Source organism: Drosophila teissieri, chromosome 3L (genome assembly GCF_016746235.2).
Source record: "Drosophila teissieri strain GT53w chromosome 3L, Prin_Dtei_1.1, whole genome shotgun sequence".
Classification (NCBI taxonomy): domain Eukaryota; kingdom Metazoa; phylum Arthropoda; class Insecta; order Diptera; family Drosophilidae; genus Drosophila; species Drosophila teissieri.
This window is the reverse complement of record NC_053031.1, coordinates 22,208,609-22,234,327: the sequence shown is the minus strand read 5'-3', so window position 1 is coordinate 22,234,327 and position 25,719 is coordinate 22,208,609. Positions and strand designations below refer to the sequence as shown.

Below are 25,719 nucleotides of genomic sequence, written 5' to 3'. Positions count from 1 at the left end.
TTTCGTTTGCCCACCCTTAAAAAAAATGTTTTCGTTTGCCCACCTCTTAAAAATAAATATTTTCAAAAAAAAAAGTTTGCCCATCCTTCAAAAATGCATTTAATCGTTTGCCCACCCTTTAAAAATAGTTTTTTTCGTTTGCCCACCCTTAAAAAAAATGTTTTCGTTTGCCCACCTCTTAAAAATAAATATTTTCAAAAAAAAAAGTTTGCCCATCCTTCAAAAATGCATTTAATCGTTTGCCCACCCTTTAAAAATAGTTTTTTTCGTTTGCCCACCCTTAAAAAAAATGTTTTCGTTTGCCCACCTCTTAAAAATAAATATTTTCAAAAAAAAAAGTTTGCCCATCCTTTAAAAATGCTTTTAATCGTTTGCCCACCCTTTAAAAATACTTTTTTTCGTTTGCCCACCCTTAAAAAAAATGTTTTCGTTTGCCCACCTCTTAAAAATAAATATTTTCAAAAAAAAAAGTTTGCCCATCCTTCAAAAATGCATTTAATCGTTTGCCCACCCTTTAAAAATAGTTTTTTTCGTTTGCCCACCCTTAAAAAAAATGTTTTCGTTTGCCCACCTCTTAAAAATAAATATTTTCAAAAAAAAAAGTTTGCCCATCCTTCAAAAATGCATTTAATCGTTTGCCCACCCTTTAAAAATACTTTTTTTCGTTTGCCCACCCTTAAAAAAAATGTTTTCGTTTGCCCACCTCTTAAAAATAAATATTTTCAAAAAAAAAAGTTTGCCCATCCTTCAAAAATGCATTTAATCGTTTGCCCACCCTTTAAAAATACTTTTTTTCGTTTGCCCACCCTTAAAAAAAATGTTTTCGTTTGCCCACCTCTTAAAAATAAATATTTTCAAAAAAAAAAGTTTGCCCATCCTTCAAAAATGCATTTAATCGTTTGCCCACCCTTTAAAAATAGTTTTTTTCGTTTGCCCACCCTTAAAAAAAATGTTTTCGTTTGCCCACCTCTTAAAAATAAATATTTTCAAAAAAAAAAGTTTGCCCATCCTTCAAAAATGCATTTAATCGTTTGCCCACCCTTTAAAAATAGTTTTTTTCGTTTGCCCACCCTTAAAAAAAATGTTTTCGTTTGCCCACCTCTTAAAAATAAATATTTTCAAAAAAAAAAGTTTGCCCATCCTTCAAAAATGCATTTAATCGTTTGCCCACCCTTTAAAAATAGTTTTTTTCGTTTGCCCACCCTTAAAAAAAATGTTTTCGTTTGCCCACCTCTTAAAAATAAATATTGTTTTCCCATTCATAAGTTTGGATTCTTAAAAGTACCTGTGATGTAAAAAACAATTTACCTAAAAAATAAACCCTTTGTCACAGGTGCAACTGCAGACTGCATATTAATAACGACAAGTGGGAAATAGATTTACACGTAATATATTTAAGAAATCAAAAATCATGGTTGCTCTTAGAAACAGCAAACGTATTCAGTTATTGTTGATTTTCTTGTATTTTACATTTTTGAGTAAATAAATACATATTGTCTGCGCTGCCACTGCCATCGACATAAGCCATCAGTTTTAAAATGTTTGCATCCTTGCATCTCAAAATTTGCGCGGAAATCTCTCTCTTTCTCTTTCTTACTCCCAAGAAACGATATCAGACCAGAGGTGTCTTTGCCTATACATACATACATATCATACATATACATGTCATTCATATAAATAAAGCACACATACACATTTTCGTTTCCGCTATCTGCACTGGAAAAATCAAATTGAATAAAAAATGAAAAAACCATATTTTTAATGCTTATGAAAACTCCAAATTATGTTGGATAATGATATGGTAAAGGAAACACATATTTGTTTTTTGATTTTTTTTGTATAATACATTTGTTTCTGGGTTGTATGTATGTGAACCAATTTTCTAGCAACGAAACGTACGACTAATTTTTAGCTATGTAGCTTTTCAGACGGGCAGCAAATGAACTGTTTAGCATATGAAATTGTTCTTGCCCAGCATAAGGAACTAGTGAAGAATAAGCAGAATGCACAAAATTGTGTTTGTAATATGTACGTATGTATGCATTGTCAATGCGGCAAGTAACACGTGTGCGTGTGAAAACGAAAAAAACTATTTTTAACAGGTGGGCAAACGATTAAAAGCATTTTTAAAGGATGGGCAAACTTTTTTTTTTGAAAATATTTATTTTTAAGAGGTGGGCAAACGAAAACATTTTTTTTAAGGGTGGGCAAACGAAAAAAACTATTTTTAAAGGGTGGGCAAACGATTAAATGCATTTTTGAAGGATGGGCAAACTTTTTTTTTTGAAAATATTTATTTTTAAGAGGTGGGCAAACGAAAACATTTTTTTTAAGGGTGGGCAAACGAAAAAAACTATTTTTAAAGGGTGGGCAAACGATTAAATGCATTTTTGAAGGATGGGCAAACTTTTTTTTTTGAAAATATTTATTTTTAAGAGGTGGGCAAACGAAAACATTTTTTTTAAGGGTGGGCAAACGAAAAAAAGTATTTTTAAAGGGTGGGCAAACGATTAAATGCATTTTTGAAGGATGGGCAAACTTTTTTTTTTGAAAATATTTATTTTTAAGAGGTGGGCAAACGAAAACATTTTTTTTAAGGGTGGGCAAACGAAAAAAACTATTTTTAAAGGGTGGGCAAACGATTAAATGCATTTTTGAAGGATGGGCAAACTTTTTTTTTTGAAAATATTTATTTTTAAGAGGTGGGCAAACGAAAACATTTTTTTTAAGGGTGGGCAAACGAAAAAAAGTATTTTTAAAGGGTGGGCAAACGATTAAATGCATTTTTGAAGGATGGGCAAACTTTTTTTTTTGAAAATATTTATTTTTAAGAGGTGGGCAAACGAAAACATTTTTTTTAAGGGTGGGCAAACGAAAAAAAGTATTTTTAAAGGGTGGGCAAACGATTAAATGCATTTTTGAAGGATGGGCAAACTTTTTTTTTTGAAAATATTTATTTTTAAGAGGTGGGCAAACGAAAACATTTTTTTTAAGGGTGGGCAAACGAAAAAAAGTATTTTTAAAGGGTGGGCAAACGATTAAATGCATTTTTGAAGGATGGGCAAACTTTTTTTTTTGAAAATATTTATTTTTAAGAGGTGGGCAAACGAAAACATTTTTTTTAAGGGTGGGCAAACGAAAAAAAGTATTTTTAAAGGGTGGGCAAACGATTAAATGCATTTTTGAAGGATGGGCAAACTTTTTTTTTTGAAAATATTTATTTTTAAGAGGTGGGCAAACGAAAACATTTTTTTTAAGGGTGGGCAAACGAAAAAAACTATTTTTAAAGGGTGGGCAAACGATTAAATGCATTTTTGAAGGATGGGCAAACTTTTTTTTTTGAAAATATTTATTTTTAAGAGGTGGGCAAACGAAAACATTTTTTTTAAGGGTGGGCAAACGAAAAAAAGTATTTTTAAAGGGTGGGCAAACGATTAAATGCATTTTTGAAGGATGGGCAAACTTTTTTTTTTGAAAATATTTATTTTTAAGAGGTGGGCAAACGAAAACATTTTTTTTAAGGGTGGGCAAACGAAAAAAACTATTTTTAAAGGGTGGGCAAACGATTAAATGCATTTTTGAAGGATGGGCAAACTTTTTTTTTTGAAAATATTTATTTTTAAGAGGTGGGCAAACGAAAACATTTTTTTTAAGGGTGGGCAAACGAAAAAAAGTATTTTTAAAGGGTGGGCAAACGATTAAATGCATTTTTGAAGGATGGGCAAACTTTTTTTTTTGAAAATATTTATTTTTAAGAGGTGGGCAAACGAAAACATTTTTTTTAAGGGTGGGCAAACGAAAAAAACTATTTTTAAAGGGTGGGCAAACGATTAAATGCATTTTTGAAGGATGGGCAAACTTTTTTTTTTGAAAATATTTATTTTTAAGAGGTGGGCAAACGAAAACATTTTTTTTAAGGGTGGGCAAACGAAAAAAAGTATTTTTAAAGGGTGGGCAAACGATTAAATGCATTTTTGAAGGATGGGCAAACTTTTTTTTTTGAAAATATTTATTTTTAAGAGGTGGGCAAACGAAAACATTTTTTTTAAGGGTGGGCAAACGAAAAAAACTATTTTTAAAGGGTGGGCAAACGATTAAATGCATTTTTGAAGGATGGGCAAACTTTTTTTTTTGAAAATATTTATTTTTAAGAGGTGGGCAAACGAAAACATTTTTTTTAAGGGTGGGCAAACGAAAAAAAGTATTTTTAAAGGGTGGGCAAACGATTAAATGCATTTTTGAAGGATGGGCAAACTTTTTTTTTTGAAAATATTTATTTTTAAGAGGTGGGCAAACGAAAACATTTTTTTTAAGGGTGGGCAAACGAAAAAAACTATTTTTAAAGGGTGGGCAAACGATTAAATGCATTTTTGAAGGATGGGCAAACTTTTTTTTTTGAAAATATTTATTTTTAAGAGGTGGGCAAACGAAAACATTTTTTTTAAGGGTGGGCAAACGAAAAAAAGTATTTTTAAAGGGTGGGCAAACGATTAAATGCATTTTTGAAGGATGGGCAAACTTTTTTTTTTGAAAATATTTATTTTTAAGAGGTGGGCAAACGAAAACATTTTTTTTAAGGGTGGGCAAACGAAAAAAACTATTTTTAAAGGGTGGGCAAACGATTAAATGCATTTTTGAAGGATGGGCAAACTTTTTTTTTTGAAAATATTTATTTTTAAGAGGTGGGCAAACGAAAACATTTTTTTTAAGGGTGGGCAAACGAAAAAAACTATTTTTAAAGGGTGGGCAAACGATTAAATGCATTTTTGAAGGATGGGCAAACTTTTTTTTTTGAAAATATTTATTTTTAAGAGGTGGGCAAACGAAAACATTTTTTTTAAGGGTGGGCAAACGAAAAAAACTATTTTTAAAGGGTGGGCAAACGATTAAATGCATTTTTGAAGGATGGGCAAACTTTTTTTTTTGAAAATATTTATTTTTAAGAGGTGGGCAAACGAAAACATTTTTTTTAAGGGTGGGCAAACGAAAAAAAGTATTTTTAAAGGGTGGGCAAACGATTAAATGCATTTTTGAAGGATGGGCAAACTTTTTTTTTTGAAAATATTTATTTTTAAGAGGTGGGCAAACGAAAACATTTTTTTTAAGGGTGGGCAAACGAAAAAAACTATTTTTAAAGGGTGGGCAAACGATTAAATGCATTTTTGAAGGATGGGCAAACTTTTTTTTTGAAAATATTTATTTTTAAGAGGTGGGCAAACGAAAACATTTTTTTTAAGGGTGGGCAAACGAAAAAAAGTATTTTTAAAGGGTGGGCAAACGATTAAATGCATTTTTGAAGGATGGGCAAACTTTTTTTTTTGAAAATATTTATTTTTAAGAGGTGGGCAAACGAAAACATTTTTTTTAAGGGTGGGCAAACGAAAAAAACTATTTTTAAAGGGTGGGCAAACGATTAAAAGCATTTTTAAAGGATGGGCAAACGATTTTTTTTGAAAATATTTAGTTTTAAGGTATGGAAAATGCTTAATTCCTTAAGTGCTAATATTTTCTAAACTAAAAGTTTTTTCAAAATTCTAAAGGGTGGGCAAACGTGGGCAAACGAAGTTATTGCGATTTAAAAAAAAAAAGTTTGAAAATATTTAGTTTTGAGGTATGAAAAATGCTTAATTCCTTAAGTGCTTATATTTTCTAAACTAAACGTTTTTTCAAAATTCTAAAGGGTGGGCAAACGTGGGCAAACGAAGTTATTGCGATTTAAAAAAAAAAAAGTCAACTTTTTGAAGTTCGAAAATTTTCGAAAATTTTCGAAATTTCATATTTTGAAAACTGGACGTGGGCAAAAAAAACTAATTGGTGGGCAAACATGGGCAAACGATGGGCAAACGATTCCACCTTTCAAATTTCCAAAATTCGATTTTTGCGGACCCAGCTTCTTTGAGCTCCCATTTTTGGCTGTAGTCTTTTATTGTTGCCCTGTTGTTGGTGCTGCTGCAGGCAATCGAAACGCAAAAAATTGTAAAATCAAATTATTTACAATTTGCAAGGGCCAGATGCTGGACAGGGCCATGCCACGCAGCAAGTGGCACATTTTTAATTTGATTAAATAACGAAAACAACGCACGGGCTAAAGAGAATTGTCTCCTGCAGACGAAGGAATACTGAAATGCACTCCGGGAGAGCTCCGAACCTTAATTTCGGTAATTGAGTTGGAAAATATAGTTGTGGCGATGAAAACAAAACTAACAACTCCTAGCAACGTCCATACATTTGGAAACGAATGTATTAAAATCCATTGCACAACTAAGCCCTTACCTCGGACGCTTCGAAAAATAGTTAATTAAAATTAGGCAAGTGCTTGGGAAATGTGGCAGACTGGGACGAAAATTCGCATAAAGGTGCCGTCCATCGTCGGCATCGTGCAATTTCACTAATTAAAAATGCATGATTTAGAAATAAGAACCACTGCAAACAACAACAAATATCTCTGTCTACTGCCCTGACAATTCTAGGCGAGAGAGCAACCCACATTTCTGTTTCTTTCTATGCAATTTGCGTATGGCTGCCAAGAAATGAAAAAGTGTACAGAAAAGCGAACAATTTAAAGAAATCCAAGCAGCCAGGCCCAAAAACAAAGAAAAAGGTGCTCTTTTGCGCACTCCGTCGCTCCATTGCATGGCAAAGTTGTTTATTTTCCCTCCCAGTTTCCAGTTTTCATTTTTCATAAATTAATTAACTGCATCACGACTTTGGACGCGACTGCAACTCAGTCTATTTTGACTCAGACCCAGCGACTGAGTGCGACATTCGTCATGAAAATAAGGGGCCAAAGTTAATTAGAGACGCTGGAAAATATCAAAAATATATACTTGGCAAACAATGGCAACTCTGGCCGTGCACTACTCTCTGCCATAAATGCTATGCACTTTTGTGTCGCTGACTGTACCAACCCAGAGATTTTATACTCAATTTTTTAATAATGAATAATGGCAATTATGACCGGCTTGCAGATTAATGCGATGATGACTCCAATCAATCACAAACGGCAATTAAGTTCAATATTATTAAGCTTGTTTTGCTTCTCCAATTTATATTAATATATTAAATGCTGAAAATGCAGCGCATATTTTGTTCATTGCATTGTATTGTTTTAAAGTTTGGTTACAAACTTAATCTACAAATCCCTAATGGTTCCCTCTTGTCGAGGGAATTCATGAGACCAAACCTATCCCAATAATACATTAGTTTTATTTTATCCTATTTTATACCATAAAACAAACTCTCCGCTCTTTAAACGCAATTATGCTTCATATGGATACGGCTGTCGAGATTTGTGTTCAATTCATTTTCAAGCCAACTCAGTTGACGGTACATGGCTGTTTATTGCCGCGCTGAACTGGCGTTTCTTGTTCTGTTTTTCCTGTTCGCCACTTGATTTGCATTGCGCTTCAAATATATTCACATCTGTGCGGCAGTTGAAAAAGGCGCATAAATCATGCTAATCTATAACTATCGATCAAAAGACCAGCAACAGCGACAAACGACAGCCTTAGTCTGTCGGCGCCGCACAAAAGTGTCTTGGGAATTTATTGCCCGAATCCTTGTGCTGGCAAGAAAAAGAAAAGGCAAATGTGTAGAACTCGCATTTGCATTTACACAATATTTATACTTGCACATTCTGTAAAAGCCCAAAAGTGCGCCATTACTTACGAGATCCGCGATCGGCAAAGGGATTCCACACCAGGTAGCCAAATCTCTGCTAGAAAGACTCTACCCCCTCTCCATTTCGCCTTAATTTGCTTTCTTTGTGTGCTTGGCTGCTGCTTCTGCAATAAATTGTCGCGTCTAAACATATTTCTGGCCTTTTTGCCAATTTTCGACTGCACATCATGTAACGAGCCCCTCCCGCACACCTCAATGCACACACAGCGCCTGTCGCCTTAGATGCACCTGCCTCGGCCCCTCAAATCTTGATGGCATAAAAATAATATGCAACAACGACGAAAGACTTATAATTAAATGGATGCCTGGGCCAACACGCTGCAAATCAGCCTCTGCTGGGCAACAGACTGAAAAAGATAAATGACGGATTGCCTACTCAACACGTGCTGGGGAATTGGGCTGGGGGGAGCCCAACTGGCCAAGATCTCTGAAGTGGCAAGCCTCTCATCTCATCGCATCGAAACTTAACTCAACTCAAGAAACAAAAAAGACGCTGCGTATCTGTGTACAGCCTTCTCTGCATTGTTGTTGGCTACTAATGTCGTTGAATAATAGTTTTGGTAATGGCTGTTGGCTGTTATTAAATAAATAAGCAGCTATTTGGGTTTGTTTTTCTATCTCTTTGTTTAGTGCCGCTCTTAGCTCTTGACTACTTCGACTGCAGTAAATAAGTGAGTGAAATAAAAAGGCTGGTGTTCAATAAATATCTTCAATTATAGAGATATTGCTCTCAAGCAATAGCAAGCTTGAATAAACGCCAAATCCGAACCAGCGCAACAATTGCTTTTGCCGTACTTTGATAAATATTGATTAAACAATATTTGAATGGAACTATTATCGCATCATTTACGTCAATTGAACTCTCAATTCACATATTTTTTCACAGCAAGAGAATCGCTTCGGGGTATTTATGCTGAGCAATTGCTATCAAAACATTTCCCTTGATTAAAGCACACACAATGCGCTGTTGTCCTCGATTTGTGGTTAATTTCGTCCCGGTAAATATTTTAATATTTATTTTTATATGCCATCATTTTGCAACTGGTTTAACCTGTCGCCCCGCAGGCCGAGTTGCTATGCAAAAAAAGCCCGTTGAATGTCCGTTTCTTCGTGCAGCATTTAAATATGATATAAATGCGATGTGTGTTCGAATTTTGTTTTTGTGGTCAATGCAAGTAGTGTATTTTATTTGTTTTTGTTTTTATTGCTCATATCTGGGAGCCGTAATGATTGTTTAACAACCGATGCCTTACTTCGTCTCGTTTTTATGGCCCTGTGTTTATATCTCTACGCATTTATATACAATCATATATCCCCGACTCCCACGCGACTTTTCACTCACTGCCCCATTTCATAAATGCAATGGCGTAATGCGTGACGTGGCGCGTATTTAATTATAATTTGCATACAAAATTCACGCGTTAATGTGTAATTTTTTCAATAATGTTCGCTCTGGCTGGGTTGCCCTTTGTTTGATTTCCCATTCTGCGCCTGCCATCACAGTTATTGATTTTGTGCAAATTGAAAACGAGGTCCATAAATATTTAAGATGTCAGAGCTCAATGGTGTGCATAAAAGCGTTTATATTCTGACCACTTTGATTGGACGTCGCAGGAGTGGTGTGACTCCAAAGACTAAGCTTTCTGTTTTACATCTATACAGACATATTAACTTATAAATATATGTCTATACAACTTTTAATGGGGTGGCATAGAGTCCATGGAAGCCAGTCTTTTTGTTAGATTTTTAAAATACTTTAAAATGAAATACAGTTTAGCTTACCTTTCCTTGCATAATCAGCCTTATTGTGAGTGTCACCGAAGGATCCTCGTGTTTGATGGACGCACCGCCCGCACTGCTGCTCGTGTTATTGTCTTCCATGGTATCTATTTTGCCGGCTTTGTCTTAACGCGATTTGGATGAAAATGTATGTGGATCTGACCGTACTCGGCGGTCTGTATCGCTGCAATTGCCTTTTGCGGGATCCTCTTCCGATTATGTTGTGGGTTTTGTAAATATAACTTTGCTATGCGAGTATATCAATCATAAATGACCAATACACGTACTAAACATATAGATATTTTGGCTACTTTGCTTGCGTATGCGTATTTTTTTTTCTAGATAAACTTAAATTGGTGGTGTCTTTTACTAGTCGTACTACGTTGTTGGCTTAAGCTCGATGCGTTCTCTCTGCTGCTCGTATCTTCAAAGTTATCATTCAAATGCAACAAATAATCACGGCTACGAAAATATTTCTTGTATTCACGTGTTCAATGTTTTCGTATATTTATTGTTGAGCAAAAATACTGTTGCTTAGCTTATGCATTTAGAGATGTACATTTGTTGGGTGCCTAAGCTGCAAACAGACATAAGAAATTGAAACGGTTAGTGAGGCACGCATAAATCATTTTAGGCATTTTTAAAATGTAATTTGCCATTTGAAAAATTTTTAATTTTCCACTCGGCCCAATAAATCACGAAATTAGTCAAATTGGTTTATGCTCAGAGTGCCAGCAATGCATTTAATCTCATTCCCATGCTGAGTTCACGACTTCCGGCAGTTTTGGCTGAGCTGAACAACGACAATACGGACGGGACGAGAGGTATCCTACCCTACCGGACTCGTTCATCAACCACATTCTTCTGGCAGAGAGTTGGCCACTGTCCTGGGCCTGTTTGTAATTTTGATATGAAATTCTTCTTTCTCTGGTTGTTCGGACTTTTTTTTGAACCTGCGCCAAGTTTTTCCGCATATTCCAAACGTTGCGCCTCATATGAGAGTGTAGTTGAGCTACAAATATATACATATAATATTGATGTACTCCCGGTGCTGTTGCTGGGACGTTTCTTACGCTTGAAATCACTTCATATGAAATTTAGTACAGATACTCGTACAAATTTTCGCTGGTTTCCTTCTGCCCCGCCCCTATCAAAGAATTCCCAGCATAACTCGATGTACCCCGTGTTCACATGCATATGTACGAATATGTACAAATGTTCCCGGCTAAATCGGCATCAAGCAAAAATGATTCCCGGGGGGCACAAGAAATATTTGCGCAGCGACCAACGCGAAGACTACCAAAAGCTTTCTGTCATTTCCCGCGGCTTCACTCCCCACCCCTGCACCACACATACCCATTCCCATCAGGGATGCATGATGGCAGAGTTGTTTATGAAATTATGCGCACTAATTCCCCATGCAACGGTGGCTCAGCTCACCTAGGCAGAAAGAGGAATACCGTTCTGAAGTTCGGTCTTCCCGTCAAAAATGCGCATATTTTGTCCGAGTCCGCTGCACTTAACTTTTGCCTGGATAACTGGCTAAATCGAAAAAGCTCCTCCACGGCCACGCCTAATTTGAAGTATGCCCTAAGAAACCTATCCTGGGAAACGGCAAGCCATCTGTCGCATTGCAGAGCCGGCCCGGTTCTCTTCCTACACAATCTCATTACAGCTGCTATCAACCCATGATCAAAGAAATCCCTCCGCCTTATATGTCCAAAGTTATTGAGTTCCTTTCATCCTCCATTCTTATTGTTATACCCGTTACTCGTAGAGTAAAAGGGTATACTAGATTCGTTGAAAAGTATGTAACAGGCAGAAGGAAGCGTTTCCGACCATATAAAGTATATATATTCTTGATCAGGATCAGTAGCCGAGTCGATTTGGCCATGTCCGTCTGTCCGTCCGTATGAACGTCGAGATCTCAGGAACTACAAAAGCTAGAAAGTTGAGATTAAGCATACAGACTCCAGGGACATAGACGCAGCGCAAGTTTGTCGATTCATGTTGCCACTCTAACGCCCACAAACCGCCCAAAACTGCCACGTCCACACTTTTGAAAAATGTTTCGATATTTTTTCATTTTAGTATTAGTCTTGTAAATTTCTATCGATTTGCCAAAAAACTTTTTGCCACGCCCACTCTAACGCCCACAAAACCGCCAAAAACTGTATGTGCTGAAGACTCTCCTTCGCACTTCGAATAGCTGAGTAACGGGTATCAGATAGTCGGGAAACTCGACTATAGCGTTCTCTCTTGTTTTCATGTTTGTTTTGTTTATGTAAGCCAATTGTAGTCCAAATGCAAATAAAAGTAAACTATTTAAATAATATAATTATACCCGTTACTCGTAGAGTAAAAGGGCATACTAGATTCGTTGAAAAGTATGTAACAGGTAAAAGGAAGCGTTTCCGACCATAAAAAGATTATATATTCTTGATCAGGATCAATAGCCGAGTCGATCTGGCTATGTCCGTATAAACGTCGAGATCTCAGGAACTATAAAAGCTAGAAGGTTGAGATTAGGCATACAGATTCTCTACAGACATAGACGCAGCTCAAGTTTGTTGACCCATGCTGCCACACCCACTCTAACGCCCACAAGCCGTCCAAAGCTGCCACGCCCACTCTTTGGGAAAATGTATTAATATTTTTTCATTTTTGTATTAGTGTTGTAAATTTCTATCGATGTGCAGAACATGTGCCACGCCCACCCTAACGCCTAGAAACCCACTCTTTTTAAAAATGTCTAATTTTTTTTTTCTTAGAAAGCAAAGAGTGTGGTTCTTTCAGAGTGCCTTGTGTGTATGTTTACTAGGCTTATATTCTACGAATCCTTTTACCAGTCTGTCCGTATCAAAGATGAACTCAAATTAGAAATAACATATCTAGCTTCGTCCTGCCTAACTGAGCTGCCAGTATGTAAATTGCACTATACATAGGTATGACAATAGAAGCACCATTGGAAACCAGTCATTTTCCCTGCCATCGCATCCCATCCACCGAACGAACCCATGTTAATATCTATTGCTCGACTCTGGAGAACGCCCGCAGTGATGTCTTACGGTTGCACACCAGGGAATACCGAAGATGAAGGTCGGAGGCGGAGAAGAAGTTCCGCAGCAGGAGCCGGCAGGGTAAAAACAATGACAGTTCAGGTTTCACACAATAGGAGTTTTTGTGGGGCAAGGATTAGAAGAGGGGTCCGCGAGTGTCCAAGCCAAGTGCAATCCAAAAACAAAAATACGTTTTGTTGAAGGAATGTGACCAGAAAGGATGGTCTGTGAAAAATGAAGATGTCTCAACGAAACTCTATTCTTTAGACCCATCCAACTCGTTTTCGTCTCTCAACTCATTATCAATCATACGCACTGTGTGACAGACAGACAGATAGACGTACTTTAGCTTCAACTCCGACTGTATTCCCACTTTTTAATGAATTTTTCTTGGTGCAGAAGGAGCATAGCATAACTAGTTTTCTTTTAATTAACTCGACATAAAAATGCCAATGTATGTAATGGCAGCCAAACCAGTTAGCTTTCTAATTTTCTTTGGCTTTCCACACGCACACACCGAGGATGGCAGAGATAGTAAATGTGGATTGGCTGTGTGAAAAGATTTCTAATTTCCTGCAAGATAAAAAAAAAGCCACAAATCACAAAGAATCTGCTCATCCGTTCTCTGTTCTTGTTCTCCCCAGCCAACTTCAAAAGAGTTGGCAAATTGGAGTAACCCCGACATAAACTTTTGTTTCTAACTCATTAACATTCTCAGCCATTTCAATTCAATTCATAATTCTGGTAAGCGGGACAGCAAAATATGGTTTAATATACCGAAGGACCTAGGATTTTTCATTTACATGTTGGACCACCTCAAACAAAAATAAAACATATACACAGACACAATAAATGCTAAATGCTGAACGCGACACACACATGTCTCAAAAGTGCTGTCATGTGCTCGACGATGAGTTGGGAAACGGAAAAACGGAGTGGAAGAGCGACTTTGTTGACGCCGTTGACTTTATACGTCAATTTCATCGCCGTCGTGAGGAGTTTTCGTTTCGTTTATAGCAGTCAAGGGAAAATGAGAGGAGGCACTGTGGCAGGGAACCGGGGTTTGGGCTGCAAGCAAACGTCAACAGCAGGCGGAGGAGGCTGTGACTAGAAGGCTTTCACCCCGGCTGTCTTTCCTAGTCACCAGACCAGGCTCCTATGTCAAGTTGTCGTTGCCGTCGACGTCGTTGTTGTGGCCAAGTCAACCGCATCATCATCGTCATCGCCGCTGTCTCTGCCTTTAACTACACTTTCGTTACACTGCTCACTTTTGCTAACTGTATGTTTTCGCTATTCTGCAAATATCCTGGAATATTGTTTATTTACCTAATTAGTTATCAAAACGTTTGATGAGCGGTACCAAAAGGAAAAATCGGACTAGTTGTTAATGTGTGGCATATAAACACGTTTTCATTACTTAATGTATACGTAAGAATAACCAGTGATTATATGACAAAATATAACCCAGCACTTTCGACATCTCATGTATACAGAATTAATTTTTCAAATTAATTATGCACATGTGCAGTTGTCCTAGCAAAGGGGCTGGAGATGTGCGCTTAATGGGGATATCTGTGGGTAGGCTGAAGGTATAGTAGCTTGGGGGCTGCGACAGCAAAGAGAAAACTCATTAAATTGCATAATTATGTGTACACACACAACCTGAACCACATACAAAAACTGGTGTCGTTTCCTGTAATAATATTAATATTTATATGTAAAATACTGAAACAAATTTTTCAGTCGAAAGTGGTCAAGGATTTTAGGATAGCTTGACGTTCTTGGGCCCGAGTTCTAGGTCTCTTGATTTGGTCCCTTGGCAGCACTTAATAACATTTCGGTCATGATTCCCGGTTCTCGTCATGTCACTCAGACTCAGTCCCAGGGAACTTTAAAACATTTTCCACTTCACTTGCCAGTTGAAGGCAAGGCTCGCAGGGCTGATTTTTTCTTTTTCCCCAAAGTAGAATTCTTCTTTGCCACCTAACCCAACAAGGAGCAGCAAGTGTTGCAGAAATATTTAATTACCAGAGAACAGAGTTTAGGGGAAAATTATAGCATACTTTCGTGGATTCGACACAGAAGGGGAGAAGCAAATGGCGACTGCCATATTAATTTGTGTCAAATAAGTAAAACGCAATTAAACGCACATGTCATCGCGTGGGCAAAAGGCCAATAACCATGCGAAGAAATGGGTGGAAAATGTGCGGAAACTGGGTGGAAAGTGGGTGATGGCACCCAGCATCCGCAGCTATACAATCGATACACAAACAATGCGACCTCGCTCCGGGAATACCAACTATAACCATAACCAGAGAGTGAACGAATTGCTCGGGAATCCCCTAATATGGTGACCTATTAAAATTACTCTATGCCATAACCAGGGGTCTCACCAGAAAAAGCAATCTTTTTCCGTGCCTATTACAGCATTTCTATGTGTATTGTATAGTTTCCTTCCAAAAAGGATTCCCCCACGCTCCTCTATTAATGGTAAAATGATATTCTTCGCTAGTCTGTCCGCCATGATAAAGCAATTATTGGCCATCAACGGGGAGCAGCCTCTGGATCCAAAAAGTCAGTTATGAGTACGTGAGTCGTGAGTGGGTTACGGCTTTGATTGTCACGTGGCTGTCACTTCCACTCACGGAAATCCCCCAATTTAATTTCCAATTACTTTGGCTTATGACCGGTCCCTATACAATCTGTTTCCTAAGCTTCTGCTTTTATGTTGGGCAACGGATTTGCATATTTAGGAGAAACAACCCCTCATGTCGATTTCCTTTTAATGACTAAAACTAAACTGCTGAATTAATAAATAAAGATGCACGAGTAAACTAAACAGTTTCATTCGGAATGCCTAAACCTGAATTTCAAGAATTGAGTTTTGACTTGATTATGTCAAATACAAAACAGTCTCCGGAGGCTAGAACATCCGGCGACCTAGTTAAAATATTTCCCCATATAGGCTACCTTTTCTGGCTGTTGCTAGCTTCAAAGGCTGCTGTTTGAGATTATGGTTCTTGACCCGGTCATCAGTTTGAAACCGTCTAATTAAATGTCACTTCGCATTGCCCGACGTTTGGGTATCCAAATACTTTGAATGTGCAAGTTGGGCTTGCTTCTGGCTGTGACACATATATCATCGTTTTGTCTTCCTTTTCATCATCATCCACACGAGGATGGATGATAAAGGATGCTGATGCCAGGCAGAATGAAAAAGTTAAAACAGGGCAGAGGAAACCTGTGCCAACATTTTTGTCACTCCTGTCATTGTTTGTTGCATTGTCTCTCTGTGTATCCAGCTCCCCACTTTTCCAGTCATGTGTTTGGCTGTGACATAATCCTTAATCCTTCTACTTTATTGTGCATTTACGTTTCCATTCCGCCAGTCGGTCCAAATCATTTCCAGCCCTAGCTCCTCGTTTCGACATTAAAATCCCCCCGATAGCTCTTTGTTGTCGCTGCCCGGCCACACGCACAGTGTCAGCAAAAAGTTTAACAACAGCCTGTGCCCTCGCCTTCCTGATAATAACTTTAATGAGGCCACTCACTGCCGACGAACTGTCCGAGATGCATGATTAAAATGTGACTTTCTGGCGGATTCATCATTTTAGGGGTAGTAAACTGAGAACTATTTGCGACTTGAATGCATGTATGGAGAACCGAAAGAATGCTTATTGAGGGAGTTTTCACAAGTGTGGTAATTACTTACTGGGTAAAGCGAAAATTGTTGGTTGCGTTCATTGTGGTAAAACATTTTTTCGTTCGCGATTTTGGAATTCTTTACACACCAAATGTAAATAATCTTTTTGCTACACCCATAAGTTTTTAACACTGCATTAAAATTATGTAAAATATTATATGAAATCTGGGCACTTAAAGTATAAAAACTTGGATAACTTCGATGTCATCCCGCATCCTGTGTAAGGGATGTTTAGACATCTTCCCTCCCTGTTTTCCACTAAATTCTCCTTGAGGTTTCCTACCGATTTTCATTTACCGCCCGCTTTTTCTCACCTAGAACCCATGAAGAATCAACCATTTGCTACTCATTTATTTGCACTAACGCGGTCAATCACACCATGTTCGCTATGTCTTTCTGCAAATGCTGTGTTCCGTTCTACTCTGTTCTGCTGTTCCGTTGGTTGTCGCCGGCGAGGCTTTAAGTATCTGCCAGATACATTTTCTTTGGCTGCAGATTTACGCTCTGCACCCTGCACTAATTACAAAGTGCACCCGCCCCCTTTTTCCCCCAGCGTCTTTTTTCTTTCCTTCTTTCCTCAGTGCAACAAATTCTCGCGTCTCATAAATTAAGTAGGCCACCCATAGACAAGTGAATACGGACGCCACCTAGCTTTTGCTGCAGCTCAGCGGGCTTAGGTCCAAGATGGAGGCGCATTTTTATTAACGCCGTCGACGTAAACGGGGCGAAACATTACAAATGTTGCCTCGCAAGAAAAGAACAGAAAAGGAAAACACACACGCAGCATATAGACTTGCACCTGTGTAGCATGTACACCTGTCTTGAGACATCGTCATCGTCTGCTTGAAGAAATCTTATTAAAAACAAGAGGAGAAAACTAGAAAAATAGGGAAAAAAAACAAGCGACTGAAAAATATGGCCCAGGCCATGTTTGTTTCTATCTTTGTTTGCTTTGTTGTTGCAGTAGCAAAAGGCACCGTTGCAAGTCGCATAAATTACAGGCACCACCCTCCGCCCCAAGGCACCTCCCTTGCACCCTCACTCTTCAGGGGCATTCGCCTTTTTAGCACCCAAAGATGATTATGCCAAAGCATGAAATGCGATTTGGCGTGCCACCATCATCATTATCGTCCATCTTCATCATCATCGCCAGACTTCACCCATCAAAGGCGGCATTAATTTTTTAAACAAGATTTGTTTCTCATTGATACAAAGTCTCTTAGCCATTTCTATCTAGGTGGTTTTAAAATCCCAACGAGTACGATGAATACACTTAAATTATTCGTAAAGAAAATGTTAAGAACTGAAATATAATTACATTAAATATAAGTGGACTTTACACTACTCAGTTCCTAACATGCACTAAGTTCATGAAAGTTGCCAATTAAATTGAACCTATGTAACCACAAGTAGCCCTCCAGTAATTTTAAGTCTGAGATTTCAAAACTAATTAAAGCTAAGATGGAACCCCTTCAGGCCTGGCCATTAATTAGCTAATTTCATATAAGTGGCCGATCTCGTTATCCTTTCGCTAATTAGAAGCGGATATGCAGGATGTTGCTGCTGCAATTTTTCCCAAATGACAAAAACCAAAAAAGGAAAATCGCTGCAACGGCGAGAGGAAATTGGGAAAATATTTTGTGAAAAAGACCAGCTCATGTCATCTCAGTCCTTCTCTCACTATCTCTTTGATATATCAACACTTTTGGTTTCAAACATTTGTCGGTCAAATATCAATGGATAGAATTTGAGAGTCGTGGCGATTTTATGTTTTTCGACTGGTATTAGCTTTCATGGTAACTGACGTAAAAGTTGGCCATTTGAGGGGTAGCGACTGAAGGGGAGCTTTCGCTCTGGGCTTTTATGCAACAGTGCACTTCGAAAAGTATCTGACGGTGCAAGTCCAAGCCACTCATTCACTGGGTGCCTAGTATGGTTTCGCAGCAACAACAGCAACTAGAACATGAACCCAGTCAGCATATGAAAGTCGCTTTAAAGGGCATTAAAATTCATTTAGGTTGCTTCCACACCCCCCTCACACCCTCACAAAAAGCCCCAAGGAACTGGGAACGAGAAAACAGACGGAGAAAGGATAAGGTTACCGCATCGATATTGAAATTTTTGCTACAGATTTAAGTAATAATGCAGTTAAATCCTGTCAGACCAGACAAACTTAGAGCGGAGCTGTAAGTAAAGCAATCACACGCTTCATAAGCCAAGGCAGACGCGACTTTGAGCCCCGGAGAAGGTGGTGGGAGGTTAAGCCCGCCCGACTGGTTTAGTGGGGATAGGAGGAGCATCGAAGATGGGGATACAACAAACACAATTGAATAAGCGAGGCAATCAATCAAAATACAAAATCTATTAAGGAGTAGAAAGACGCAGACATTCGCCCGAAGGAAGTTTTCCGATGTCAGACACAGTGGGACAAAAATATGTAACTAAAATTGTTGAAAAAATACGAGTTATGGCCATAAAATTCTCAATTAAGTACACAAATCTAATTATAAATATTATAATTTATCCATTATATTTACAGTAGAAAACCCACCTTTCTATACATTTATGTGGTTACAAAAAAAATTGATATCATAAGTATATAAATTATTAGAATTGCTATGTTAGTTTAGTTAGTTAACTTAAACGCATTAACAGACCATTTGGACCATGTAACATCCGACACCAACTATCTATGACCCAATGAGCTTTGCGCTTGCAGGCGGACCGAAACTCAATTCCAATTATAGAGCGTTAGAAATCTCTTCCGTTCATTTTAATAAAACGTCTGAGTAATTTAAAATGTTACAGCTCCGAGTAAGTTGATGACATAAATTAATAATTCATCGCTTTGTGCCCAAGAGGAAGTGCAGAGCTCTAAAATGAAGTCTGAAACAAAGTGCTTTCCATTTTAATTTATTAATTTAATGATGGGCATTGGCAAGGCGGCTTGCTGTCGATGCCGTCGAGAGGAGAAAGAAATCTCCCCGCCATAGAAATTTGAATTTTTAATTCAATAAAGCGACAAAATGTTCCCATTGCAGAAGAGCTCTTCTATTCTTCCAGAAGGCAGGAGAGCAAAGGACTCGACGAGAGCTTGAATTTAGCCGACAGTCGTTGAGGCCATAAATTGAAGGCGGGCCAAAAAGTTTCCTCCAGCTATTTTTAGACACAAAATATGGCAGTACATTACATTTCCGGGGGCTGTGTGCCGGGAGGAGTATGTGAGGGTCGATTTCGGCGGAGCCAGGACAAACGATGTCTTTAGGACCCTGAGAAAGCAGCAAGTCATAATGCTTATTGGATTTGAGATGCCAGAAATATAATTATGGCTTAGCAAAATGAAAACCCTGCGGGCAAAATACGCAATGGGAAAGGAATTTCAATTAAAGTAGCAACGTTGTACGAGTAAACGTATATTAGGAAAATAAATCAAAGTCTCAGACTTTTGTTGTGGCAAGTAAATGTTTAAAAAATTCATTTAAAACAGAGAGCATAAATAACAAATTGGTTCCTAATAAGAAGTGTTCTTTATTGCGCTCAACACGAACTTTCGCATTATGGAAGGCGGCCCAAACCTTTGGGAACCCTTTGTTACTATGTCCCCTTCTTATGGCTCTTCTTACCCGATACTCTTCCCGTGGTAAAAGTTTTCTTTGCTTAATGAAACCTGAACATAACGCTTAAGAAATGCTTGAAAAATTTTTGTCAAGGTTACTTTTATTTTGTATTTTCTCTCCGGTTGAAGATTCATATATAGGCATAAACCGCCAGAGGCACCTAAATGATACGTTCTGGTTTTGGTTGAGATAGCCAAATGAAACTTATGTGATTGATGGTCCAGACTTCGGCTCCATCTCCGTTGCCTTCACTGTGGTTCAGTTTCGGTGCAAATTGGTAACAAACAAGTTGGACAGAAGCCGCTGATGAAGTTGGCAGGCGAGAAAGCAAACATTTCAAGTGCCGTTCTGCGCCTCTTTCAAAGATAATCCACAATCGCAATCTCGATTCGGTCCCGGAGAAATGACAGAAATACCAGTTGTTAAAGGTTAACTAAGGCTGAATTTAAATTCCGTAGCTTTCCCAGAAATTCAAACATTTTTCCGAGGCCAAAAGGGAAATAAAAATCAAAACAAATACCGCACAAAGTTTAGAACTGCCAACCCCCAACCAACCAAGCCAAACGAAACCATAGCCCAACCCAACCCCACACTTCCAGCTCAAACCACCAGCAGAGCAGTTATGCAATATTTTGTAAACGAAAATCACTTTTTGAAATAATGCCAGAGCCAAAGCTCTGGGTAATGTGTGGGTAGCTGGAAGCTGCTGAAAATATGCCAAACGGTCGGTAAAGAAGAGCTCTAGAACGGGAGATATGCATGTCATGTATGTATGTACAGGTGATGGGTGCAGCTTGGTTTGCATAAGAGAACAATTTCGTCAGTCCATACCCTACTTATTTTAGGAACAGCACTAGGCATAGATCATTGCATTGAACCACTTACTCTAAGCGCATTGAAATTGGTTCCCCACTTATAATAAGTTTAGCGTTGGTCAAACTATAAATAATTTTGAAATAAATATAATAATAAATAATAAATAAGCATTTTTCTGTCTTTAGAAAAGACTTTTAAAAACTTGTTCTCCTCTTACAACTCAAGTTGATATACCAATTAAGCAAACAGAAAGCAAAACTCTCTCAATCCTAGTATATCCTATTTGCATTTTTGGTGCAGTCGAGAGCATTTTAATTTGTTGATCCGCTTTTTAGAAGGATATCCCGAGGTTAATGCTGTTTCACTGTCCAGAAACATACACCCGCCTGTAGTGCACTCGCACACACACAGATACAGATCCAGATACAGGCGAAAAGGAATAAATAGCATTTAGTGCACATTAGGTACAAGCAACAACAACTAAAAGCCATTCCGAAAAAAAGAAAAGAAAGCTAGCCGAGCCGAACCAGACCACACCAGACCGGGCCAACATACCTTCAGAAAAGAGAAAAACAGCAGGTCCCGTTCTCCTCTTGGCCACAACTGGCCGTTGTTAGCAAGAAAAAAGCATCAATGCACGCTGCAGTGGGCAAAAAGCGACGAGAAACAAAAAGAAGCCAAAGCTACATAAAGTGCAGGGAAGAATGGAGCGGGAAGCTCGGAAATCGGGCTCCAGCCAGAAGAAAATGGCCAAACATGTTCTATGAATAAACAGGGTACCGCGTCTGGTTTGGCCAGGAAAACTTGGCGTTTGGCGCGCCTCCTCCTCACCATCCGATCCTCCGTGAGCCGAAGTCAAAGTTGTGAAACCTGCAGGTTTTTTGTCTCCGCTTTTTCCAACAGTTTTCATTGCCACCTAGCTGGAGTTGCAAACATTTTCCTGGTTCAAGTTGAGTTCCCATCTTGGCGCGGCCAAAACAGCAAAGATATTTGGACTCGGAGCCACCGCACACATCTCTGCTTTTAGCCATAGAAAATCTTTCAAGGGTATTATGATGGGTTCAGTTCGCTTTGGTTTTCGGTGCAAGTAGCTGGTAGCTTACTATATGCCGCAGATGAACCCGAGAACATGTGAAACCTGCAGGTTTTTTGTCTCCGCTTTTTCCAACAGTTTTCATTGCCACTAGCTGGAGTTGCAAACATGTTTTCCTGTTCAAGTTGAGTTCCCATCTTGGCGCGCAAAACAGCAAAAATTTGGACTCGGAGCCACCGCACACATCTCTGCTTTTAGCCATAGAAAATCTTTCAAGGGTATTATGATGGGTTCAGTTCGCTTTGTTTCGGTGCAAGTAGCTGTAGCTTACTATATGCGCAGATGAACCCGAGAACATGCAACGTGCAGCAATTAGGAACAGCAAAAAGATCTGAAAGAGGAAGCTTAAGAGTTTCCCGCAGAAATCCCAAAAACTTTTGATTGAACTTAAAGTTGCGTTGTTTCCCAACTTGTGTTAAACTTTCGAGCAGTCTTGGGTGGATGTGATGCAACTTTGATGGTGGATACAATTTCATGAATGCGATATATTGAACCTTCAATCAATACGCAGGCACAGAAGGCCCATAAGAACTAAATTTATCCAGTTGCAGTCCACTTCATTCAAAACATTTGGCCAAAGTTCGCCGTCGTGGGAGAGCTAATCTCATTTGATTAATTTCAACTGTTTTTCGGCCACTTCATCTGGAACAAAGTAAGGGTAAAATCTTGGCAGGCACACCAGAGTACAGCCAAAAGTGATTACTAAACTCTTCAGTATAGATAAACAGGTATATATAGTGATCCATGTAGAATATAAAACAATGGAGAAGGGCGAAGTCTAAGCTTATAACGAATTAAATTGATTTTTGCCAATTTAAATACGTAATCGTATTATGACCATTTATTACTTACTACCCCTATGGAATTCAAATTGTAACAATCCCACGGTATCCCACGATAGCAGTAATTAACTTTTGTTTGGTGTATTATTTTAAACATACTTCCGACGCACTAAAATTTGCATCTTAATAAGCTGAGCTTAAAGGAGAAAAGCGAGTTAATAGATTTCTGGGAAATTAGTTTCCCGAGTGCATTGAACTCCGCTTCGACAGCACTATGCACACGAAATCGACGCGCAAAACTTTAAAGAGGAATTTTATTATAGCCGAAGCTCCTACTCTCTATCTCATTCTGTCCGTCCTCTTTTTCCCTTTCGCACTGTATCTGCTATTAGCTTGTAGGGAGGATGAAATAAAAATTAAAATCATCAACTGCAAGTCCGGGGCACTCCCCTCCATTTCCTCGCCAACGAACGGATCCCCCTCGAGGCCCAAAAGTGCGCCTACGGTGGTTCTCCACTCGCTATCGCCGTCTCTTTCAGGGGGAGTATTCCCATCTCTTTCCGCTCCACATTGCTTCTGCGGCTGCTGCTTGCTGCTGCCGCTGCTGTTGCTGTCGGGTTTAATGAACGGAAATCTCTTGCAAATATTCAATTGCTATACAACTCTGAAGCGCACACAGTCGCAATATATACTCCGATATGTACATATCGTAGCGAGTGGAGTATACACATGCCCGTATATACATATGTAGGTATACTTGTAGGCACACAGATGCACCAGTGGGAAGTCATCAGACAAAAGAGCTCATGTCGGCGTTGCCACGAGCAACGTGCAATGTGCAATGTGCGCTGTGCGATATGTGTTCTCTGCCAAGACGATGATGATGAAGTTTTGATACCGATAACAACGTTGCCCTACGGCTGAGAGTAACGGCGGAACAGAGATGGCAATGAAGCATTGGAGGTCTGGCTTGATGAAAGATTCGCTATTATTCTAGCAATCAACAGATCATCTCAGTTGCGAAAGTCTAAAATATTACATTTATTTTCCGCCCATACTTTTTAGTAATTCGTTCGCTTTAAATTTATGAAAATTTCGTATATCATTAAATATATTTATGGTGTTACATTTGTAGCCATTTTGAAAAAAAAAAGAAGAAATAGTTTAATGGGTAAGAAGCTCTTAGCTTAAACGCTCTGTTTTCCAACGGAGCCTAACTGAACCTGTAAAAGGGGCCTGCTGCTGAGGACCTCCTTATCAACCGGTTCCGTACCGCTTATCTCCCTGCAACTGCGAACTACTCGCCTAATCCACCCCGAAATGCCATCTTAGAGGCAGATAAACTCATAGTCCTAATGCCAAGTCACATTTATAGGCTCGGGATGCTCAGTCGCCGTTCTGCCCTGCTCCGCAACATTTGCAATATTAATAATTGCTTGCCATTGAAAGCCATACAAGGCGCGACTTCGTCGTACGTGTCAACATTCGACGTCGAGAGGCGCGACTGCATGCGCGACGGCGCATATAAATTTTGTGCTTTTTATTTCCCTTTTTTGGAGTGGTCTAGAACTTTGCGCCGTTTCGAGTGGCATGCAACCCAACAGCAACAACAAAACTCATTTGGAAGCCAGGCAGTGGCAGTGGCGGTAGCCGAGGGGGCTCAGGGGGCCAGAGCTGGCACAGTGGAGGCCATAACCATAAACAATCAGGTGTGGGAAGCTTTTGTGGTCAAAACGGGGATTGCGGCGTAATTCCCAATTAAAGCTAAAATATTTATTTCTTGAAAATTGTGTCAAGTCACGTAGTAGAAGAGAAATGGATCTGGAATTGTCAGCACAACGTATTACCTATGCTTACGTTAATAAGTCACTGACTTCAAGTAGTTCACTTCTGAGTTTGTTGTCCCTGCTATTGCAAGGCGAAGAAAGCCAATAAAATCAATAAGGACTAGGTGCATGTATTTCTATGATATTAAACGGTTTCCATTCAAAATGTTTTAACGGCCGAATTATTTGGCCATTTTCGAGTCTCTGAGCTGATATAAAGCCCCAAAAGCAATTATATTTTTTCCAGAAACCACTTGGTTACACTTTAATTACATTTATATTAAAATGTATTTCAGAATATACCTAGGCCGATTTAATTTTCAATTTTACTTTTTACTATTATAGAACTTTATTGGATTTGGTTCACATTTATGAGCGCTTGGCCCACTGTAACCGCAAAATGCCTAGGCTCTTTCAGTCTAGTGCTAGAAATACCGGACGGACTGCCTTCCCATTGGTTTTTGTCTGCCCCTCGCCGTGTTCCTTCCCCCGTACCCCTGCTATTTTGTAGTATACCCGCTTTCGTGGATTCTGGTTCACCCCGCTTCACGTCGCGCTTTTCCCGGCTTTCCTGCCTCTCCTGGCGGCTTTGGCGTCGAGTGCACAACAAATATTGTCGCCGGCTAGGTCGGGAAATCAACGCACTAAGACCTCCGTTCCGCCCCTCTGCCACGCCCCTTTGCAAATGCCGGCGGGACAACGAGCGACAACAACACAAAGTAAATATAATAGTAAACAAAAATAGTTGGCAGGCCAAAGTAAAAATGCGAGGCAAAAAGCAGCAGCAAAACAAAGCAAAAAAGCGGCCAGCAAAACGCATGGGCAAGTGAATAAAAATAGAATTTCAAATAAAATGCGAAACAGCTTGTATTGGCCGCCTCTCCTTCCTTCCGATTCAGTTAAATTAAAGCTTCATATAAAGTACAGCAGCAAAACAGAACGAGTAAATGTTGCCTTTGCACGCGGAGTTCTTTAAATACAAAAATGCACATTCATATAAGTTTAACCGACTGATTAAGTGACTGAAAAACCGGCGAGTAAAACGGCAGAGCCAAAAATGCGACTTCGATCATAAATTGATAAGCAATCGGCCGTAGCGATTATCAGTCACCAAAAAGGGGGGAAGTGGAATACAAGCGCGATAAAAATGTAGTAATATGTTCCCCAAATCGCGATTAGAACACGATTAAAAACAGTTACACTTATGTATTTAGTTGGAGTTAAGAGGATTACTTTTGACCTTTTAACACACCTATTTTTAATTTTAGAATCAATATATTTTGTATTATTCGTTGATGATTTTAATTAAAGAGACCATATAAAAATCCTACATTTTTGTTCAGTGTGAGTACACCTTTAAACAA

The 25,719-nt window shown here is 38.8% G+C and overlaps 1 protein-coding gene across 19 annotated transcripts in view; it reads right to left on the bottom strand.

Moving 5' to 3' along the window:
- LOC122617976 (poly(rC)-binding protein 3) overlaps positions 1-25,719 on the bottom strand; it is a 97,511-nt gene that overhangs the window by 21,900 nt on the left and 49,892 nt on the right. For all 19 annotated transcript variants that reach the window (XM_043794055.1, XM_043794057.1, XM_043794059.1 and 16 more), the window contains exon 2: positions 9,463-10,036. In XM_043794055.1, the coding sequence (XP_043649990.1) occupies positions 9,463-9,561 (99 nt within the window). In that variant the 5' untranslated portion in view covers positions 9,562-10,036. The remainder of the gene's footprint in view (positions 1-9,462; positions 10,037-25,719) is intronic.